Here is a 20,616-nt window from a genome sequence, read left to right as displayed (position 1 = left end):
GGATTCAGTATGCAAGATCAAGGCTTACAAACAATCAATGGTTAAGAATTTCACTATGACACTTTCCATTAATCTTGGTCAAAGGACCATGACAGTTCTATAATTATGAGATAAAGGCTACTTTTGATACCTCTATAAGTTATTTACATATAATCTTGTATGAAAATGTTTTTTAAGTTAAATATATATTTATTTACAAATAATGTACATTATATAGTTCTAAAATTAAAATCTTAATTATATGCAAATGTTTTTTTAAGTTAATTATGATTATTTGAAAATAAAGGGTACAATAGTCCGAGAATTGATATAGTGAATGACTTGCAAAGAGGCCTTAATGTCTCATTTGAAGGATAAGATTAAAATACAGTAATAAAGGGGGGCGCATAATCCTACAGGGGGTGAAAAAATCATTTCCTTATTTTTCTAAAATAAGGACCACATCCACATTTGGTGGATGATCAATGCGATAAAAATAACACCTTGCACGATGTAGTCCCTATTTGTTTCATAAAAATCGGGTAATAAACATATGGGTCAATCCCTAAAATGAATAGGGCTATTTTGTCATTTCAAAGTGGTCATAGGTTACACTCATTGTCAACCAAGAGCCACTCGAATCCCGGGGATTCAAACGTTACAGATTTTTTTCGGTTTTTTTTGCTTTTGAATAAACAAAGGGAATATTAGAAGGGAGAGAGAACAGCCATGATCTCAAGTCTCAGCTGCCAAGTGCCTAATTTTATTATTTTTATTTGTTTTTGCAGCTTTGGCAGGGGAACAATTGATTCGGACGATGGTCAAGTCAGTCCTCTCCACTTATCCAAAGTGGAGAGGACTTTGGATGTAATGATCTATGCAAACTAAATGTGGTCCTTGGCAGCTTTCTTCCCCTTTCAAATTGTCCTCTCCACTTATCCGAAGTCATTTGTTCCCTGCAAACCAAATGTGATCTATGCAATCCAAAGTGGAGAACAATTGATTTTTGCAGCTTTCTTTCCGCTTCTCCAAAGGCGACCTAACCATCGCCACACTCTTTTTGCACGATGTAATGATCTATGCATGATCTGCAGCAGGGATCATAAATTGCCTTGATTCATTCAAATTATGTTCTGGCTTAGAATTTAACTCCAAAAAAAATGTGAAGTCTTTTTTGCAGGTATCCAAAACAGCATCAAGAGAGCTATTTGCAACAACCTCAAGATTGAAGAAGGGAAGTTTCCCATCAAATACCTGGGCTTACCTCTAATTACTTCCAGGTTCACCTCTCGGGATTGTCAACCCATCATAGACAAAATAAGGCAAAGGATCTCCTCTTGGTCCACTCGTCATCTTTCCAGAGCTGGGAGAGTTGAGATGGTCAAGTCAGTCCTCTCCACTTATCAAGTCTACTGGTCTGCAGCATTTCATATCCCCAAAGAAACTCTCAACAAAATAGAAAAAATCCTCAGAGACTTTATTTGGTCTGGTTCCAAGCTAGAGAAAACTTACCATCCAGTATCTTGAAACACAATTTGCAGCCCCAAATCTGAAGGTGGATTAGAGATTAGAAAATTGACTGATTTGAACTTAGCTTCCTAGATTAAACAACTGTGGCATATCTTATCCATGAAAGATTCTCCCTGGGTTATATGGTTTGATCGGAAATACATCAGAGGCAGAAGTTTCTGGAGCCTCCCTATGCCTGCTGCTCCTTCTTGGGCAGCTAGGAGTATATTTAAAGCTCGAGACTTTGCTTCCAAACACATATGCTACATTGTTGGATCCCAGGCTCCTCTTAAATTTTGGACGGATCCATGGCATCCGAAGGGTGCCCTCATCTCCCAGTCTTCCATTGGCTCTATCATTAATTTCATCCCTCTGAAGGCTACCATTGACGAAGCTAAATCTCAAGGGTGGTGGGATATGATACAAGATCATCCCCAGCTCTTTGATCTAAAGCAGTTCATTAATTCCGGTCTCTTCTATGAATTTGTTTTGACCTATCCGATATGGAAGCCAGAATCTGATGGAATTTTCAGGCTTAAGAGTGCCTGGAATTCCATCAGGACTCTTAATCCTAAACCCCCTCGGACTTCTTCCATTTGGTTTGCAGGGCACACCCCGAAGTTCAGCATCACCTCTTGGCAAGCAATGCAAGATAAAGTATGCACTAGAGATAAACTCCATTTCCTCAGTCCCAACCATGACCACTCATGCCTCCTCTATAACTCTGCTCCGGAAAGTACCAACCACCTATTCTTCAACTATTCTTACTCGGCTTGGATTTGGTGCTGGATTCTTCGCTGCATCTCTGTTAGGAAGAAGCAAAAGAAATCACTCTCTGATGAGGAGAGCTAGATCCGGAATAAATCAAAGAAGAAGGGGCAGACATATGCACTAATCAGAATTCTTCTCACTGCTTCTATCTACCTAATCTGGCTAGAAAGAAATGCGAGACTAATCTGACTCTCTCCTTGCAGTCATGGTTATTCATCGCCTGTGGCCTTGTCCATGGAGGAAAATCCCATCCCTTGAAAAACTCAGAACCATCCTCAATTCTCTCGATCGCTGGACTCTAACTCACATTTGGAGAGAGGGCAACAGAGCTGCTGACTTCCTATCTAAACCAAATTGTATCTGTAAAGGGGACCCAATTCCTCTTTGTTTGGCTCCTGATGAGCTTTTAACCATTGTATCGGAAGATTTTTCCGGCATGGCTTATCCAAGATTGTAATTCTATTTTATTTAATATAGCTGGTGGGGGTCTGCCAAACCCCAAATTACCGAGCAAAAAAAAAACAATTGATTCGAACGGTGCAATATTATGAATTTAGGGGTGCAACTCGGCCGGGTTAGGGACTAGGGTCCAGTTGAGGCCGACCCTGACCCAATCAAAGGTGGCATTACCTCAACCCTAACCTGATCCAACTTGACTTCCGGGTTAAGAGGCTAAGTCTAACCGAACTCGCCGTTAAATCTCTCAACCCTAACTCATCTAACCCGATTTTCCAAAGAGAAAAGTACGGAATGGGGGCTGTAATTTTGAGAAATTACGGATTTTAGGTACTTTTTAAAACAATTATCAAACATAGGTGGAAAAAGACCCCAATACCCTTCTGACATGATCAGAGTCCTCGTATCTCACTTCTCTTTTGGATGAGAACAGCTACGTTATTGAATATTTTATTGTTTACACTTCTCTTTTGGTAGAAAAGAGCGACGTTATTGAATATTTTATTATTTCTCACGTCTCTTTTGATTGAGAATGCCGCCGGAATATCGAGTACGCTGCCAGATTTTCTGGGTTCAAATATGTGTTCCAAACTTATCGAATACGCCGCCGGAATATCGAATACGCCACCGGATTCTAGAGTACGCCGCCGGAATATCTAGAATGCCACCGGAATATCAAGGGGTACGCCAGCGAAAATAAGGTGTAAGCGGAATAGGGTGTATGCCGGCAGAATTCAAGGGTACGCCGGCGGAATCTCATACAGAGTGGCGGTATTATTTAATAAGGCACCACCGTTCCATATTGATGTTCACGTGTCGTGGATCCGACCGTCTATGCATATTGGCGACGTCCAAGATTTAAACGAACCCAGGGGACCCTGGGTTCAAAGGAAAATTTCAAATTCAAACCAAACCAATTGTGTATAGAGGCACCAGCGTTCCAAAAAGTTTTTTAACATGTGTAAAGCATCCATCTGTCTCTTTATTTTCGACGGCCAAGATAGAAACGAACCCAAGGTTCTGTCGGTTCAAATACACATTCAGACGAACCAAAAGAAGCCTTATGAAGCTCACCAATTTAATGGCATTAAATACAGAGGGATTTTCTGTAATGAAAAAGGAAGCTGAAGGAGATTTCTGTTGATGTCAGAAGGGCATTGGGGTCTTTTTACCACCTGTTTTTTAAGAATCACCTGTGTTTGATGCTTGTTTTAAAGATACCCAAATCCGTAATTTCTCGAAACTATCACTTCCATTCCATACTTGTCTCTTTTCCAAATTGGGTCATGGGTATTGGGAACTGGGGCTTTGGGGTCAAGTAAGGTCAAATCAGGATTGGGTCACAATAAAATTAGGAGGTCGTGGTTGGGTTCGGTTGGCCATGGCCTCAATCCTAGCCCTACCCGGAATTAAATTGTTGGATTTTCCCAACCCGAGGAGAGGGTCAAGTTTGGGTTGGACTCTACCCAAGTTGCTGTAGGATTTACTTGGGCAATCATTGATCCAAGATACTTACTGTAAGATCCATGTCTAAATTGACGAATGAGAATAATAGTTATGGTAAAAAGAAGCGGGGTTAATGGGTCCCCTTGCCTTAAACCATTAGAGGAAGTGAAATGCCCTTGGGGAGTGCCATTAATCAAGACCGAAAAGGAGGGTTTTCCAATACAAGCTCTGATCCATTGAATCCAGGTATTGTTAAATCCCTGATCTGACATGAAGGAGAGAAGGGCCTCCCTGTTAATGTTATCAAAGGCTTTGGCTAAATCCACTTTAAGGCACATAGAAGGTTGGGAGAATTCCAGATGGAATTTATGAATGATATCGTGAGTTAATAGGATGTTTTCATGAATATTTCTACCTTTAATGAAAGCAGATTGGGCAGGGTTTATAAGACTATGGATTTTGGTTCGTAGTCTATCAGCAAGGATTTTAGTTATGATTTTGTAAGTGAAGTTGCAAAGGGAAATCAGACGAAATTTAGAAGGCAGGGAAGCATCAGGGCCTTTGGGAATGAGAGAGATGAAAGTGTCATTTACCTCCGAGAGAAGCTTGCCATGTTTGAAGAAGTTCTTGATAGCTTTAATGAAATCTTTACCTACAACATACCAGAATTGTTTGAAAAATGAGGCATTGAAGCCATCGGGACCCGGAGCTTTATCTCCATTTGCTTTAAAAACTGCAGAGGTGATTTCTTCGTCGGTGACGGGGATAGAAAGACTATCTGCATCTTCGGTGGATAGGAATCTGCAAGGGGAAGGGCTTCTTTTCTGCTGAGATTTTCCATTGTTCAGCGCTTTGTTGAAAAATTCGACGAAAATTTGGGCTATTTCCTTAGGATCAGAGGCAGAAGAACCATCAGCTCTAAGAATGGCTCTGATATTATTTCTGTTCTAACGGCTCTTAATGGAAGAATAGAAGAATTTGGAATTTGAATCTCCAAGATTCAGCCATTGGATGCGAGATTTTTGCCTGAGGAAATTCTCTTCTTTATCCATGGCAATTTTGAGATCGGCACACAGATTTTCTTCCGCCGGATAGAGATCTGAATTTCCAGGATTTCAAGCAATTAAGGATTGAATGTGATCCAAATCTCTTCGAATAAAAAGGACAACATTATCAACCCTCCCGAACACCTGATGGTTCCACTCCTTGATTTTCAATCTAACTTCTCTCAATTTCTTGGTAAGCACATACATTGGGTTTCCGAGAATTTTGATATTCCAGGCACTTTCGACAACCGGGTAGAGAGACAAGTCTTGAAGCCACATGTTCATAAATTTGAAAGGTTTGGGACCAAGATTGACATAGGGGGAAAGAGTGACCGTGATTTTGGAGTGGTCAGAAATTCCTTCCGTTAAGAATTCGGCAAATGATTGAGAATTTTGAGTGATCCAGAGATCATTTACTAACACCCGATCTAGCTTTGCAAATTTCCTTTGCACTTGTTTATTTGACCAGGTATAATTCTGACCAACAGAGAATAAGTCATCCAGAAAGCAATTTGCAATGCAACTATTAAGCTCTTCCATTTCAGAAATGGATCCCAAGCTCCCTCCCAATCTTTCATTCTGGTAGCAGACAACATTGAAATCTCCAGCAACCAGCCAAAGACGAGAAATTCTAGAGGCTATTTCTTCCAAATCAGACCAAAGAGATCTGCGGGAGATATAGTAATTGTGGGCATAGACTACAATTAGATCGAAAAAAAACTTAGATTGAAGGAAAAGAATCTCACAGTGAATGAGTTGGCTGGATTCTTCTTTTAGTTTAATTTCTACAATGGAAGGATCCCAAAGAATCCAAATCCTCCCTTTGATGACAGATGAATAATTTCCATGAGATTTCCAACCCTGACAAATTTTGCCAGTGATTTCATCAAGATTATGGGCTTTAGCTTTAGTTTCAAGCAGGCAACAGATTGGGAGATTTTTTGATCGAATAAAGTTTGTGATCTCCTTTCTCTTTGGGTTAGAACAGATTCCTCTAATGTTCCAGGATCCTAAAATCATTGGGAAACATTGGGGAATTTTTGGGAAAAGGTGGCTCTTTTGGAGTCAGCAATGAGGAGAGATTGAGTCGATTTGGAGGGTGAATTTGACTGAGCTGGGGGATCAGAGGGATTGGATCCAGAGGTGCAAAAAATGTGGCCAGGGGGAAATTTTGATTCTGGGATCTTTGGTTTGTTCCTAATTTGGTCCTCCACTGACATAGTATCAGAAGGGCCAATGGAACAATTCAGAGAGATTTGGTTACCAGGGATTGGGGTAGGACTATTGGTAAGGTCTAGTTGATTTGGGATTGGGTTTGGAGATCTACTCGAATTGTTAGGATTTAAGGGAATGGTTTCGGCAGCAATTGGGATATTTTCCAGGGAACAGGGGTCGGGGGATTTGGTTATTTGAGTGGCTACTATGCAGAGATTGACGGGAGGGGATCTAACTTTTTCCGGTGGACATGAAATAATGGGAGAGTGTTCTTCCTCCACATCAGCAAGAGTACTAAATTTGTTAGAAGCACAGGGGGTGAAGGAGTCCAGATTTTGGGAGGTTTTGGATATCAAAACTTGAGCTTTTCCTTTATCGGGTTTGTAGGGATGGACCTGAGATTTCGGGATCCACTCTTGTTTTTGAACTTGCTTATGAACTTCTTGGGTCAAGTGGCATCTGGACGGGGGATGACCGAAATCTTGACAGGATTTACAGGCAGAGGGTTTCCAATCATATTCGACTGGCTAAATTTCAATACCTGTGGGAGTGTGGATTCTAACATAGTCGGGAAGGGGTCTATCTGGAAAAACTTCAATACACACGCGAGCAAATCCGAGCCTGGAAGCTTCCGCAGTTTGGGTGTCAATGTATAATGGCATCCCAATGGTGCTTGCAAGTTTGCCCAAACCTTTAGCAGACCAGTACTTTAGATGCAGAGCTGGGAACTTGATCCAAATTGGAAGTTTGGTGAGCTTGGATCTATGAAGAGGACACCCCGGGTACCATCTCTGCAAAATAAGGGCCCTTCCTCCGTAGGTGCTAATCGGCCCTTCAAGAACTTTTGTACAGTCTTCCTCTAGAAAGAATTTGAATAGAAAGAAGTTGTTTGGGAGCACAGACATTTGGAATTCTCCTTTAAGCTTCCATTTTCGGATGAGATGATCTTTAAGGGCAGAGAAGTAAGGTTTTCGTCCAATGAAGTAGCCAAAAAGACAATTACTCCATCTTTCTTCTTCAAAGTCTTCCATAGCGAACTCAGCGTCAGTAGTACCAATGTCTGAAAGGATGGGAGAATGGAACTCAATTTTCGTGCTTGCAGATTTCTCTGCCTTTGAAGAGAAGAGATTTTTCCAGGGACCAATTTCAGGCTTTTTCCAGTTTCCATTTTCAGGAATTTCTGGGAAGTTTACAGGGGGAGAAGGAAAAGTTGGATCAATTTTTGAAAGAATTGGGCTTTTCAAAGTGGGAAAGGATTCAAGAGAAACAAGATCTGGGCGGGAGTTTCTAGGATAACTTTCAATTTCCTGCCCATTAACTTTATTTGAAACTTTATCAGAGATTTCCTCGTGAGCTAGCCAGGGGTTAGTCAGAGCAGTAGAGGTTAAGTCTATAGATGGATTGGGTTGTCGGGTGTGAGTTGAGGCTTGAGGAGCTGAGTTAACTAGGTCATCAGGAGGGAGGGGTGAGGCTCGGATCGAGCTTTCGAAACCTGGGGCCGAGTTAGGCGAGGAAGGTAAGGAGTTTGAGATAGGCAAAGTTGTCTCTGCCACAAGGGGACAGGGATTAAAGGGTAGATTGATGAATTGATTGATCAAGGGGGGAGGAGGTGGATGATATTCATCATCTAAGGATTTATCGAAATGAGCAAAGGATTGAGTTTTGGCAACATTCAAATTTTTGGAAGATGACTCCGCACTAACCGATTTAGCAGGTTTCGAAAAGATTCGATGAGTGCGGGTACCTTTTCGATAGTGGGATTCAGAGGTGGAATCCCAAGGATGACTTTCAAGATTAAGGCTTTGGAGTAAAGGAGAGCCACAGGATGGAGGGGATCGATATTCAGAAGAGTGCCAAGGAAATCTATGGGATGGGGGAATCTTGTGAAAGAGTCTGTCTTCTTTGCAAGGAGACGAGGGTGAATTTGATCATTCTACTTCAAGTCTCAGAGGGAGAGATGAGGGAGATTTGCCTGGATCGCGTGGTTCCATCTGATGAGGGATTTTTGTTGCGTAGATGAGGGAGATTTGCCTGAATCGGGTTTTTTTCTCCCAAGATACTTACTGTAAGATCCATGTCTAAATTGACGAATGAGAATAATAGTTAAATTACTGGAGTTGTACCCATTGACCGAAGTGATTACTGAAAGGTAATTAGGGTAGAATTGCATCAAAGGTCAGGATAATGTACTTGGTTAAATGCATTAAGCCAATTAGAGTTCTTTTGTGGGTGGAACTCTAGGAGGTATTTTCTATTAAATACCGGGTTACTCTATGCTACCATCTAACTTACTAAAGCCCCCTCCCCCAAATTTTAAACTTTTGCAGCTCCCCTCTTTAGTATTTTCAAATGAGCAAGATGTGATTGATGCATCTCCTAAATTTTCCTTTTCGCCTGACCCAAAAAAGTTGCATAAACGATTGGTCTCATTCTAACTACTTTCCTCTCCATTTGCACTTTTGGATCGAAAACGTGACAGATTTTAAAGCTAAAACTCATCTTACTTTTTCTCACTATTTCACTCATCAAAGTCAGGATTGCTTACAGATAATTCATGACCCATTATTTTACCTTCCTTCAAACTGTCTATTTTTCCTCAAAGGCTCTGTGAAATGGGTGTAAAATAAAACAAATTTTACTCCTAAATAATGTCATAGGCCACATCAACTTCACCACCACAATGAGAAATACGTGAGTGAACAATAGTAGAAGTGGACTTTACTGATGAATTATCGCAAGAGGAAGCAAAGTGGGTGTCCCTACTAATAGTGGGGGGCAGAACATCACCTTGCTTTAGAAAATTGGAAAGGCAATGCTCCTAAAATCAAAGGGTTAGAATAATCTCATGGTAGAGATTTTTGTGACATGGCTCCATTCTATTTTGACAGGATTGGAATAATCGGACTTTGGCGATTGTGTCTCTCAAACACGATTTTCTCGTTTTACACATTCTCCACACAGAAAAACAAGAGAATGTGTTGCCTAACACAACCTAAAAGGGGATAGTTTCAAATAAAAGAAGGCTACTGATATTGGCACTACCATGTTTTAATAATTCCACTAACTTAACTTGTCTTTTATTATTTAAACAGCTGTCAAAGGTTATAACAGTTCGCACAAGGCTCTCATAAGCTAATACAGAAAAGACAAGATGAGTTAGTGCGATTATTAAAGCATGGTAGTGCCGGTATCAAAAGCCTAGAAAAACACAACCTGAAAGGAGAAAATGTGGGCCTACATTGAATTTGTAAGATCACCAGCTCTAGAGATCTTCGCCTTCATCATCTAACATGAGCCACTTTACAATTTTCCCCAACTACCAAACCGATACAGGGACAGGTTTAACCCGATTACAGCTCCGGTTGGGTTGGCATTACCTTGGCCGGGTTGGGATAGCTTAGGGTTGGGAAAAGCCAACCTGATATAATTTCGGGTTAGATTAGTGTTGAGTGCTTGGGCGACCCGACCCAACCTGAAACCCGACTTCCGTGTTCAATTTCATTGTGATTTTCAAAACCTTTGATTTATTTATTTTTGTGCATTTTTTCGCATTAGGCTAACACGTACTCAACCTGGCTAAATTTGGAAAAAAAAAGGGGTTAGACAGGTTGGGTTAGGGTTGACCATCCATGATCCAAGGCTCAGATTGCGTCGAGTTAGGGTTGAGGGAATGCTATCTTGGGTTGGACTAGGTTTAGCCTCAACCGGCCCAATGTGGTCCCAGTCGCACCCATAACCATTGTCGTAGCCTAAATAATTACCAGTAAGGCTTGGCTTCTTTCAAACTAAAATGGGTGTGTCACACAACCAATTTGATTGTTTCACATGGTATCAGAACAAATTTTATGCCTATGCGGCGATGCACAAAAACAGAGATTTCACAAAGGAAAACGAAGGGGAAAAAATGAAAAATGTGTGCAATACAGGCACAACCTCACACATTTGCACACATTATAGTGCGATCTATGTTTCTCAAACATTGGGCTCAATTCATGTACACATGGTTTTCATACTACATTAATTGCAACCATGTGAAGAGCCCAATGTTCGGTTCTTAAATTAGTGGAAGACTCGCAATAAAGAATAATGATATGGTAACCGAGTTGGGGACGGGAGTGGAACCGAACAAATAGGCTCTTCACACGATAGCAATCTTGTTTCTTGATTTTTGGCTTCTTTTTCTTTAAAATGACAGAACTACCCTCCCATGCCAAGTGACAAGTGCTTCCATGCTCAGTCTCCTTAGCAGCACTCTTTTCTAAATAATAGAATTTTGAGTTTCCTCCCAAATCATGAGGAAAGGGAATGTAAATATGATTTTTACTTCTACTTCTACTTAACATGCATCCAAACAAACCCCAAGTGGGCGTGGTGAAACCTTCTAATTTTATTAAAAGGTGACATTGATACAATGGGCCCCACAAAGTTTTGTCTGTGAAAATGTCCTTTCCAAGCTTGTGTAAAGGCAACTCTATAAACTACAGTAATACAAAAATATCAAGATAATGAGACCTAATGAAAATTAATTACAGTATGATTTATTTATTTATCTACAACCATGGACAAAACTAATTAATAGCATTATTGTGTAGTCGTTACCCATCCCTTTTGAAGTGGGGACTGAGAGATGCGGATCAAATGCAATATCAGAATCCAACCCACCTGTCTCCCCTTTATGGCTTTTGTATCATCTGCCAAAAAAGCTAGAGAAAGTAAAAACAAAATATATGAGTAAATTATAGGTGTGATTTTTTGCTTCTGATATCCGCACTACCACAGACTCACCTTATTTTTTTACTGTTTAACCAGCTATTACAATTCCTAAAAAGCTCTCAGAGCCAATTAAAAAGTGTAAGATCGCCCCATTAATTACCAAAAAATGGTCCTTAGCATTTTGCTAGGTAATTTCATGGGACGCCATTTCGAGGCTAACTTTTGCACGAGAGTACATCCACACAAGCTCACTTTTTAGTAGATTTTGTTTTCTTCATTTGATTCATCTGAGGTGGAGATTTCTCTCATGCAAAAGCCAGTCGCGAAATGGCCATCCACGAAATTGCCTAGCAACACGCATTCTACCGACGCCGGCATTACTTTGTTTTGATAATTGCACTAGTTCATCTTGTCTTTTATTATTTAAACATCTGTCGAAGGCTATTACAATTCCCAAAAAGCTCTCAGAATTCAATTATAAGGGAAAAGACAAGCTGAGTTTTTTGCAATTATTAGAACATGATAGTGCAAAAATCAGTAGCATATGTATTGGAGATGATCAATTGGAAACCTTGGTTTAGTAGGAGCACCCTCTTTAGTGTGTTTATAATAAAAAAAAACATGGTTTAGTAGTGAGGAAAACATGGGAAGGCCACATTTATGGTTGAAAAGGGGTTGTATTTCTGATAGGATATTTTATATGTATGATAGAGAGATAGATAAGAGAGATGTAAGAAGTCGTGTAGAACCTTTGATGCCATCTTGTGACAGCTTGTCGTATGCCACACGTGTGCCAACAAACAAGCTTTTTCTAATCTTTTGGGATTTGGTTGTTATGCAGCTGCTGTTGGCTTTCCCTAAGCAAAAAGCAAGAGGGGTCCCTTCTCCTTTTAACCCTTATGGGCATTCTCCTCTTCATTCTTACTGTTGGGAAGTTGACAATGGAATCCTCCTCGGCTTCCCACCTACATGTGTCATCAATAAACAAAATCTTACAATCATATCTGTAAACATAAGAAATCAAATCTTATATTAGGGGCCTCACGAAAGTCACTTCGTATTTGCAAAGAAAGACTTTCAAAAGATGTAGGTAAGAAATCAAATCGTAGAGTAGGGTCTCACCAAAGTCAGTCCGTATTTGCAGAGGAAAAGACTTTCTAAAGGGGTTCCATTATCAAACCTTGTCATCATGACTTAAAAAAAAGTAAAAATACCATTAGATACCTAACTAATACGGCAAAAAGCTACGGAACATTATGCCATGCCCTTAAACCACTCAGGATCGTAACATCCCTCTATGCCCCGCAGTTGACTTCCCCGACGACCCACTCTGTGATGGCTTTCTCTCTAGTTGTTCTCCAGGTTGCCTCTGTCACAGTTTACCCTTAACGTCAGTGGCCTACTATGTGATGGTTCTTACTATGGTCGGTAGCCCCTTAATTTCACAAGTTACCCAACAAGTTGGGTGATTATAGTTAAAAACCCCTAGCTTTTAAGGTACAGACAAGGGAAGTGGTGTTCTTTTAATGAACAAGGGACCCATATATTCATTTTTTCAATGTACACAAGTTCACATGAGAGAGAGAGAGAGAGACCCCTTACGTGAAACGAGTGACGAAATGGTGGAGGAAAATGGAAGCTTCCAGCCTGGCCAAGTCTATTCCAGGACAAAGCCTCTGCCCACCTCCAAAGGGAGTGAAATTACAAGTACCCACGTCTTTGTCCTGTTTAATTACAAAAGAAATTACTACACGAGAGTCATTGAATCATAGTCAAATTCAAAGATGCTATTGTTAATAATGCCACTCTTCTCTTCATTAATAATAAGCAAAGAGATTAGGAAGTGTTCTTACTCTCCATCTCCATGGGTTGAATTGATACGGACTCTCATAATGGTATTCATCAAGATGAACAGACCTAAAATAAGTGAAGACACACCATCCCTTAGGTATCAAGTGACCTTTGATCTTTACATCTTTCATGGCCTTGCGCATCACACCGACGATAACGTTCCCCATCCTCAATGTCTCTGTTATAACCTGCTAATCATGATATAAAACATGGCTTATGCCCATTTTTCCTTCTATATTTTAAATAAGGTCAATGCTATAAGTACTTACATCTTGAGTAAATGATAAAGAGGCATAGTCGCTCAAACACATCGGTTCGCCAAGTTCATCTTTCCGCCTTTTCGACCTCATGTTTTCCTCCTGATGTTCAAATGGGTTTGGTTAAAAAGAAGGGAATTACATATTTCTTCATATATTTGGCGCCTCTTTGGATACCTCTAAGAGTTATTAGCATATAATCTCATATGCAAATAGTTTTCAAGTTACCATTCAAACAAAAGGACGATGATAAGCCTAAAAAAACAAATAGTTTTGAAGTTAAATATGATTTTTTTTTTGGAAAAAGATACCATTAATTAAATAAGAGAAGATTACAAATACACTTAGGAGGAGAGACTGCACCATATGCAAGTAAGTTCTAGAAGCTCTCAATTTGGCAAGAGGTACTTTTAGGAACGAGTGAAAAAGAAAAATCCTCAAGCAGACACAGATCTTTTATCTCATCCAATAGATTGACGAGTCTCCATTGACCAGTGTGCTATTCTTTTGACCCACGACAAAGTATTGGAAGAGTGCTTAGTTTCCATATGATAAGAAAAAAGTACTGATACATAATTATCGCGCTTCATTCAGTAATCACAATGATTTTTTGTCATATTTCCATCTTTTTGTAAAATTAATCGATTATCAGGGGAAAAAAAAAAGCATTTCAAAGAAAGATCATTAGTTATTAGTAGTGTAATTACCAACAAATGCTGAAGAGCAAGAGGGCAATCACTGAGATATTTTATTGCCAAGGTCATTAGGACCGGGACCGAGTCCTCTCCCGGTATCATCAAATCTATCATGTTGTCCGATATGAGATCGACTGTTAGTTCCTCACTAGTGTCGTTGAGCAAGACATCGATCACGTCTCTCGGACGGCATGTTGTGTTCCTCTTCCTTCTCTCTTGGATAATTTTATGTACCAACTTCACCATTCTCTTCTTTGCCTGGATTTTAAGAATGTGTATCTTCATGAGTCAGCTGTAGTGAGAAAGTCGAAATCATTTAAGTTATTGGGATAGATTTCTAAACTTGCCTGTAATGATCTGTAAAGTCTACTCCCTGGTAGATTTATGGGTAGAGAGATCAAGCCTGCAATGAATTCTTGAAATTGTTGCTTTAGAAACTCCATTTCTTCACCTGGGTCCAAACTAATCAATGCTTTTACCAGTATTTGAAATGCAATCTGATGAAACAAATAGAATACCCATGAGATATAAAGGGCATGGATCATTGAAGTATTATTGTATGCTTCAAAAATAATGTAAAAATGACTAATTAAAGATATCAATATGTTTTGTAGATCATAGACATTAGAAACAAACTAGAAGGATAAAAAAGTGCCCAATTTTTTTTAAAAAAGGATTCAAGATGGAAGTAGAAAGCTCATGCCTGAAAGGCTAAACGTCTATAACTTCAAATCAAACCCCAAGTGGAAAAACATTATTATGCTAACAGAAAATGGGATTGGTGAAATTGAGAAACTGGGTGTGATGAGAGAACACAAAGTTTGAACAATATAATTATACTGTAACAAAAAATAAGAGATGGGTTACATGGGCTAAATTAAGTAGATGAACTTTGAATCTTGCAACATGAAAAAAGTGAAATCAAAACACTAATTTCAAATGATCGATCCCCCACAAATTAGCTACAATCAACCCCAAACACATAATCAAATTCTATTATAACTTCATTAAAATAAAAAAAAATTAGACTGAAGTTTTATTGTCTTCCATTAAAAAAAAAATTAGACTGAATTTGATATAAAAGAGAGAAAGAGAGGGTAACTGACATGTTTTGTTTCGTCTTGGATGTAGACAAGCTGGTCATCTTTCCAATTCTCCATGGTTTCTTGCACGTACTTTTGCATGTCTTGCGTGATCTGAACCTTTAGATGTGGGGATTTGAAGAAGGCTCCGATGAGTCCATGCACCCTTCTTTGTAAGCTCCCATTGATGAGCAGAATAGAAGAATTCCCCATCAATTCAGTGAGTGATTTTGGGTAGAAGGGCACAAAATTCTTAGCATCGCTTTGCAGAACAAATCGACTAACCTCCGCATCTATTGACACGATTGTCGGACTCCCAAAGATGTGAGACTTGAACACCTTCCCGTACCTGCATGCTTGAAAAATCCGAATCACCTTCGCATGTTCAATCCAGAATCAACAAACCCATATATTATTTTCATCTTTAGATTGATTGATAACCAAATGTTAAAATTTATCTAAATAAAGGATGGAGAATAAACTGACCAAAGATTGGTAAACAGAACTGAATTCTCGGAAATAAAAGACTTATGACATCACTCATTTGGTAAATAGGACCCTATAGAAAGCATAGCTTCATCTAGGCTCAATTGGGTTTCCTAAAATAACGAGTCATAGTTCTTCAGTTCTTCTACATGGAGTAAAAATTAAACACTTGTTTAACAAGCAAAATAGCAACAATTAATTCAGTAGCTTATCAACTAACCAAGCTTAGGTGAGAATTGAATTGTGTGCGGATTTTGCTGAGAAAAACTACTAAAATTTCCGAAGCAAGTCTATATGAGAATTAAAGAATCAAAGAATCAAGAGAGCATTCAACAAATTGCATCAGTGATCTTTAAAGGAGGAGAGCTTACATGACACGACGTTTATCCATAAAGCTTTCGGGGCGTGGTGAGTAGGCACAGGCTATAAATTCTAGTGTCTCCCCAATCAAAGGCCATCCGAGAGTCCCCGGTGGAAGCGGATCTCTGCCACTTCTTCTGATTCTCCAGCTCCTGTATAGAATTATTGTCGCCAGAGAGATTATTGCCACGCACACGAGCCACGAATTGTCCATTCTCCGTAGCTTCGATTCGCGTTCGGCTTATTATCTCTAGTACTAGAGCTCCTAAATACAATTATCATTACGATAATCGTATATTAATTAAGAGTTAGAGATGATAGCCTAAAGATTAAGATATGATAATGTAGTGTATTTAACTATAAATCTACTATTTTCTTTGGCTGTGGAGAAAGTAAAGTACAGAAAGATTTTAATGGACTTTGAAATGTCCCCACATACGTTGCAGTGCAGCTGCTCACCTCGTGCATACATGTGAAGTCCATTCAATAAATCCAACCCACGCCCCATCATCATCTGACGCCCCTTTTGTCCCTCTCTCTATCTCTTTTCTTCCCCAAAATCATCGCCCAATCCACACTCCTAAAACTATCCTCTCATGTTCCTATCACTCCATCCTATCTTCTCTTTTTTATATTTCCACCCTTCTTTTTTTATATTTGCACCCACATGTGGCTACCATTTATTTATTGCATTCTTATTCCATTTTACAGCCCCCAACCCTCCTGTGTTTTTCTTTGACTATTCATACTCATATTGAAACTCACGCTTGACCCTTTTTCTTCTTTTATTCACCATCACAATTTTGCCTTTTTCTTTTAAGTTTCCTTAATTATAACCCCCATTCCTTTTTCTCTTTGCTTACCTGTGGAGATTGCCTAACTCAAGCTACCTTTTGTAGAATTATTTCTTAATCAAGGGTTAGGAAACCCCATCAAGCAAGCTAGCTGTGGCAAATGCCTTTTTCTTATGACCTGCTACTATACGGGGTCCCCTCATGTTCTTCCTTGAAAAAGGTGATGATAAGTAAACCCACTGTTTTGGCCACCTTCAATTTAGTATATTGTTGACTAAGATATCTATGGACCGAGGTGGTCCCATGGATCCAAAGGATCCGAATGTTAATTGACAGGAATTGGGCGCAATAGCTGGTACCGGCCGTGTCCATTGGATCTACATCCTAAGATTTGAAATCATTTTGGATCCTGACTTAGCCACAAAATCAGATGGAGCGACCTAGAACTGAATGGTTGCTAATGTACAAAAATTCCCTTTTCTAACAATTAAAAACCCTACTTAGAACTTCAAACAACATCTCATTTGCTCTTTGATGACAATTTTTTCTTTTTTCTAATCTTTCTAATCTTAGACATTCCTACAAAGAAAAGGAAAAGAAAAGGCTTTTCTAGGAAAGTCTTTCTACGTAGAGAGTCCTTCAAACCAAACGGGCCCTAAGCTCTTTGTGTACGCCATTAGTAGGAACTAGGAACCAAGGTTTAAATTTTCAGTTTGGGTACCGGCTTCGGACCCTGAAATTTTGAAATTTCGGTCGAAATCTGGTACAAAAATGGAAACTAATATTTTATTCAATATTAAATTTTGGTAAGTGATATATTAAATTAATTAAAAAAAATAGATTTTTTGGGTCAAATTTCGGAAAAAACCGAAATTTCGGCCGAAATAAATGACCGTTTCGGATTTTGGTGGTTTCGGTGTAGGTCTCCACCGAAATCCGAACGGTCCGAAATTTCGGATTTCGGTCGAAATTTAAAACCATGGTAGGAACTACTCTGATAGATGGTCCACTTCACAATTAGAAAGTAAGATCCGAAAAAGCACCCCGATAAGGGATGTGAATGGATCGTGACCAAGACAGAGGTGGATCTGATCCGAAGTGGAACCATTGACAGCCCTATATCCCTTATATAAAACCACTACTAGGGGACGACCGCTAGTAAGGAGGTAAGTTTATCACTATATCATTTCCCCTTTGAAGTGTATTAAAGGGCAAATAGTATTAAGGTAATCGTTAGTTGCACAAAAACAAGTTCACATTTTGGTGCAGACTTTAGCGATACTTTGGGAGTTAGACCCCCTCAAGAGTAGTAATATTTGACTCATATAATCAGTGATCAAGAGTGTACAATCCTTCTGATGGGTCCTGTCAGAGATTGCCCAATGCCCATGCCCCCAAAAAATTTTGGTTGCCGGTAAAAAAATTTGTCCGTTTGGTTGCCGGTAAAATTTTGGTCCCATTAAGTTTTAGTAAAATTTTGGTCCCATCCCATGTTTGGTTGCCTTTTAGCACAAGAATTTTTTTAATCCTACTTTTGTAATGATTGCCTTTTCATCCCATCCCAAAATAATCCCAGGAACCAAAAATTATCTTGAGAAGAATTTTTTTCTTCCCAACAGTTTAAGCAACCAAACAAAGTTTTTTTTTTCCCACCATAGTCTGGTCAACCAAACATGGGATTTTTATTTTACCGGGATACTTCTAGGACTTTTTTTTCCCACCAATCTCCTGGGATTTTTTTTCTCCCACATAAATCCCAAGAACCAAAAAAAACCCTGCAACTTATGTTGGTTATTCTCACCAAAACTAGATTGTTAATTTTTCAAACACATGTACAATCCATAAATAGAAGGTTAGGATCATCTGTTGGGAAGATTTCCAGTGGCCATGGCCTATTCGTAACCATGGTTTTAAATTTCGACCGAAATCCGAAGGAGACCGAAACGGAAATTCACCGAAATTCCGAATTTCGCCAATTATTTTGGAATTTCGGAATTTTGGAGTCCGAAATTTCATTTTACCGCCATTGTTTTAATAAATAAAAAATTGCTACAAAATTTTGGAATTTGGTCCAAAATTTCGGAACCCAAATTTCGACGCTTAATACCAAATTTCGGATCGAAATTTCAGATTTCGCAGAAATTTCAGTTTTCTGTGGGGTCCTAAACGGTTACCAAAACCGAAATTTTAAACCATGTTCGTAACTAACAGATGGATGGTTTGAATCATTGAGCAAGTGGTTAGAGAGAGAGCATGGATATATAATAATAGAGAAATTATTTTGAGGTGGTGTCTATCCAAATTATTGATTTGGATAGGCGTGAAGTACTACCAGGCATACAAAAGTGACAGGCGAATGGATCTATATGTTAATTTAGTTTCCCAAAGTATTGCCTCCGGTCCCACCATGATCGGATGATCCTATTAGGGTTTGAAAAGAAAAAAAAGAGTTCTGACCGTTGATTTGTGTCAAACTGATGAGAACTTTATTCAAAATGGGACTTGAGGGCCAGTTGTCCATCTTTTCAATGTTTCCAAACATAAAAAAATGTGTGCCACGTGTATAATGAGCCATACCTATCGAGACTACTGTTGATTGTTCTAGTAAGAGGAATGATAAACAGAAGGGTGCCCTCGAAAAATATCAACCATGAGGGCGCCCCGTTGGATCCATGCCACCCAACTACAATTAGCATTCCTTTAATTTTGCATTCTTCAATGATGCTATAAATGCGGTTGGGTGTCGTAGATCCAATGGGGTGCCCTTGTAGCTGAGCTTTTGCATGGGTGCCCTTCATTTTAGCATTCCTCAAATAATAATAAGAGTGACTGCACGATTTTGCATGAAGCCTTCTCGCTTTTTAAGAGAGAGGAGCCACCTCAGAGCTGAATTTTTAATTCATAATGGATGCTAACAAATTCCTAGTAATAATTTTTATAAAAAAAAAACGCTAGTAAACATCTTGCACACAAGGGTTAGGTTATCATACATCACGTACGCAATCCAAATGCGGAAGTTAGGATTTTAGCTTGAATTTATGAGCCCATTTATATCGCAGCCAATCCAATGATGATCTCAAACCGATGTATATTTTCATGTACATATTTGATCATGTTGGATGTCGTAGGAGAGGCTACTAGAGTTTCACTCATATTCTTCACGATCACAAGTCCATGAGCCTACGTATTATAGGTCGAGAGAGTCTAAAAATGGCTCTTGAGAGAGCGAAACATAGGAGATTTAACATCTCTTTCTCTTACGTATGGATTGTATATGTAGAATAACAAATCACCAGAAGTCCAAAAGTCACACTTAACATGGAAATCTAGGGGTCCATGAGTCATATGGAAGTCTGAGTCCAAGAGTCCCACTTGAGTCAAACACTCTTTGTAATGTGGATTCATTCATTTAGCTGTTGGGGCACACCAAGACATGTGGGCGGACCTTGGGTTCGGGTCCCAAAAACATGACCCATATTCCAACAACAACAACGCTGATTATGATGATGAGGAGGAGGAGGAACTTGCTAGGCAATTTCATGGAATACCATTTTGCAGTTCGCTTTTGTTGAGGAGAACAACCACCTCGGGTGAATTAAATGAGGTGGCTATTTGCCAAATTGCCTAGCAAATCCATTTAATTCGAAAGTGAACAGGGTTTTTTCTTATTCGTTTAATTCATTTGTTTTCCTGAAAAAACCGGCTAATGGTTTTTGGGTTTTTTTTTTTTTAATGACGTACGATGTCCCCACCCCCTTCGGGAGTAGGACTAGTTCCTACGGATACACGCAACGACCCACTCAGGGTACTCATTAAGGTGCATTGGAAATGATATTTTACATCTGAGAGTGACGTTTTAATACTTTTACTTTGGAAATGAGTGTAAAATATCATTTCCAATGCACTTTTAAGGAGTGCCCTAAGGCTCTGTTCACTTGTTTTCCCGGGAAAGGAAA

At 39.3% G+C, this 20,616-nt stretch overlaps 3 protein-coding genes across 9 annotated transcripts in view; 2 read left to right on the top strand and 1 right to left on the bottom strand.

The window, feature by feature from the left end:
- The window catches only part of LOC143847504 (signal recognition particle subunit SRP54 2), a 104,807-nt gene that overhangs the window by 60,405 nt on the left and 23,786 nt on the right, over nucleotides 1-20,616 (top strand). The window lies entirely within an intron of this gene.
- LOC143859108 (uncharacterized) lies at nucleotides 1,609-2,340 on the top strand. The gene has a single exon (XM_077369789.1). The coding sequence runs from the start codon at nucleotides 1,609-1,611 to the stop codon at nucleotides 2,338-2,340; it is 732 nt and encodes a 243-aa protein (XP_077225904.1).
- Nucleotides 10,792-16,465, bottom strand: LOC143847467 (cytochrome P450 90D2-like). Of its 7 annotated transcripts, none has more exons than XM_077356290.1 (10): nucleotides 16,326-16,465; nucleotides 15,878-16,131; nucleotides 15,045-15,369; nucleotides 14,286-14,435; nucleotides 13,951-14,196; nucleotides 13,256-13,345; nucleotides 12,989-13,177; nucleotides 12,738-12,859; nucleotides 11,885-12,100; nucleotides 10,792-11,113 (listed from the first exon to the last, which is right to left on the bottom strand). In XM_077356290.1, the coding sequence occupies exons 2-9, from the start codon at nucleotides 16,078-16,080 to the stop codon at nucleotides 11,947-11,949; spliced, it is 1,479 nt and encodes a 492-aa protein (XP_077212405.1). In that variant the 5' UTR covers nucleotides 16,081-16,131; nucleotides 16,326-16,465; the 3' UTR covers nucleotides 10,792-11,113; nucleotides 11,885-11,946. The 7 variants fall into 7 exon arrangements, with proteins under 7 accessions (XP_077212405.1, XP_077212412.1, XP_077212422.1 ...); XM_077356297.1 differs by having other exon boundaries at nucleotides 16,306-16,424; XM_077356307.1 differs by lacking the exon at nucleotides 16,326-16,465 and having other exon boundaries at nucleotides 10,792-11,125; nucleotides 15,878-16,282.

The sequence above is a fragment of the Tasmannia lanceolata genome, unplaced genomic scaffold (genome assembly GCF_043159265.1).
Source record: "Tasmannia lanceolata isolate RefF3 unplaced genomic scaffold, GAP_Taslan_0.1 ptg000003l, whole genome shotgun sequence".
NCBI lineage: Eukaryota > Viridiplantae > Streptophyta > Magnoliopsida > Canellales > Winteraceae > Tasmannia > Tasmannia lanceolata.
The sequence above is the reverse complement of the archived record's forward strand: the minus strand, read 5'-3'. Positions and strand labels throughout refer to the sequence as shown.

Excerpts from the sequence above, each read along its gene's own strand:
- LOC143847467 (XM_077356290.1), bottom strand. The coding sequence starts at position 16,080 with ATGGACAATTCGTGGCTCGTGTGCGTGGCAATAATCTCTCTGGCGACA. Across the intron at positions 14,197-14,285 it reads GACTTTACAGATCATTACAG|GCAAAGAAGAGAATGGTGAA; the intron begins GCAAGTTTAGAA and ends CTTAAAATCCAG. Across the intron at positions 13,346-13,950 it reads TTGCTCTTCAGCATTTGTTG|GAGGAAAACATGAGGTCGAA; the intron begins GTAATTACACTA and ends TTTGAACATCAG.
- LOC143859108 (XM_077369789.1), top strand. The coding sequence starts at position 1,609 with ATGAAAGATTCTCCCTGGGTTATATGGTTTGATCGGAAATACATCAGA.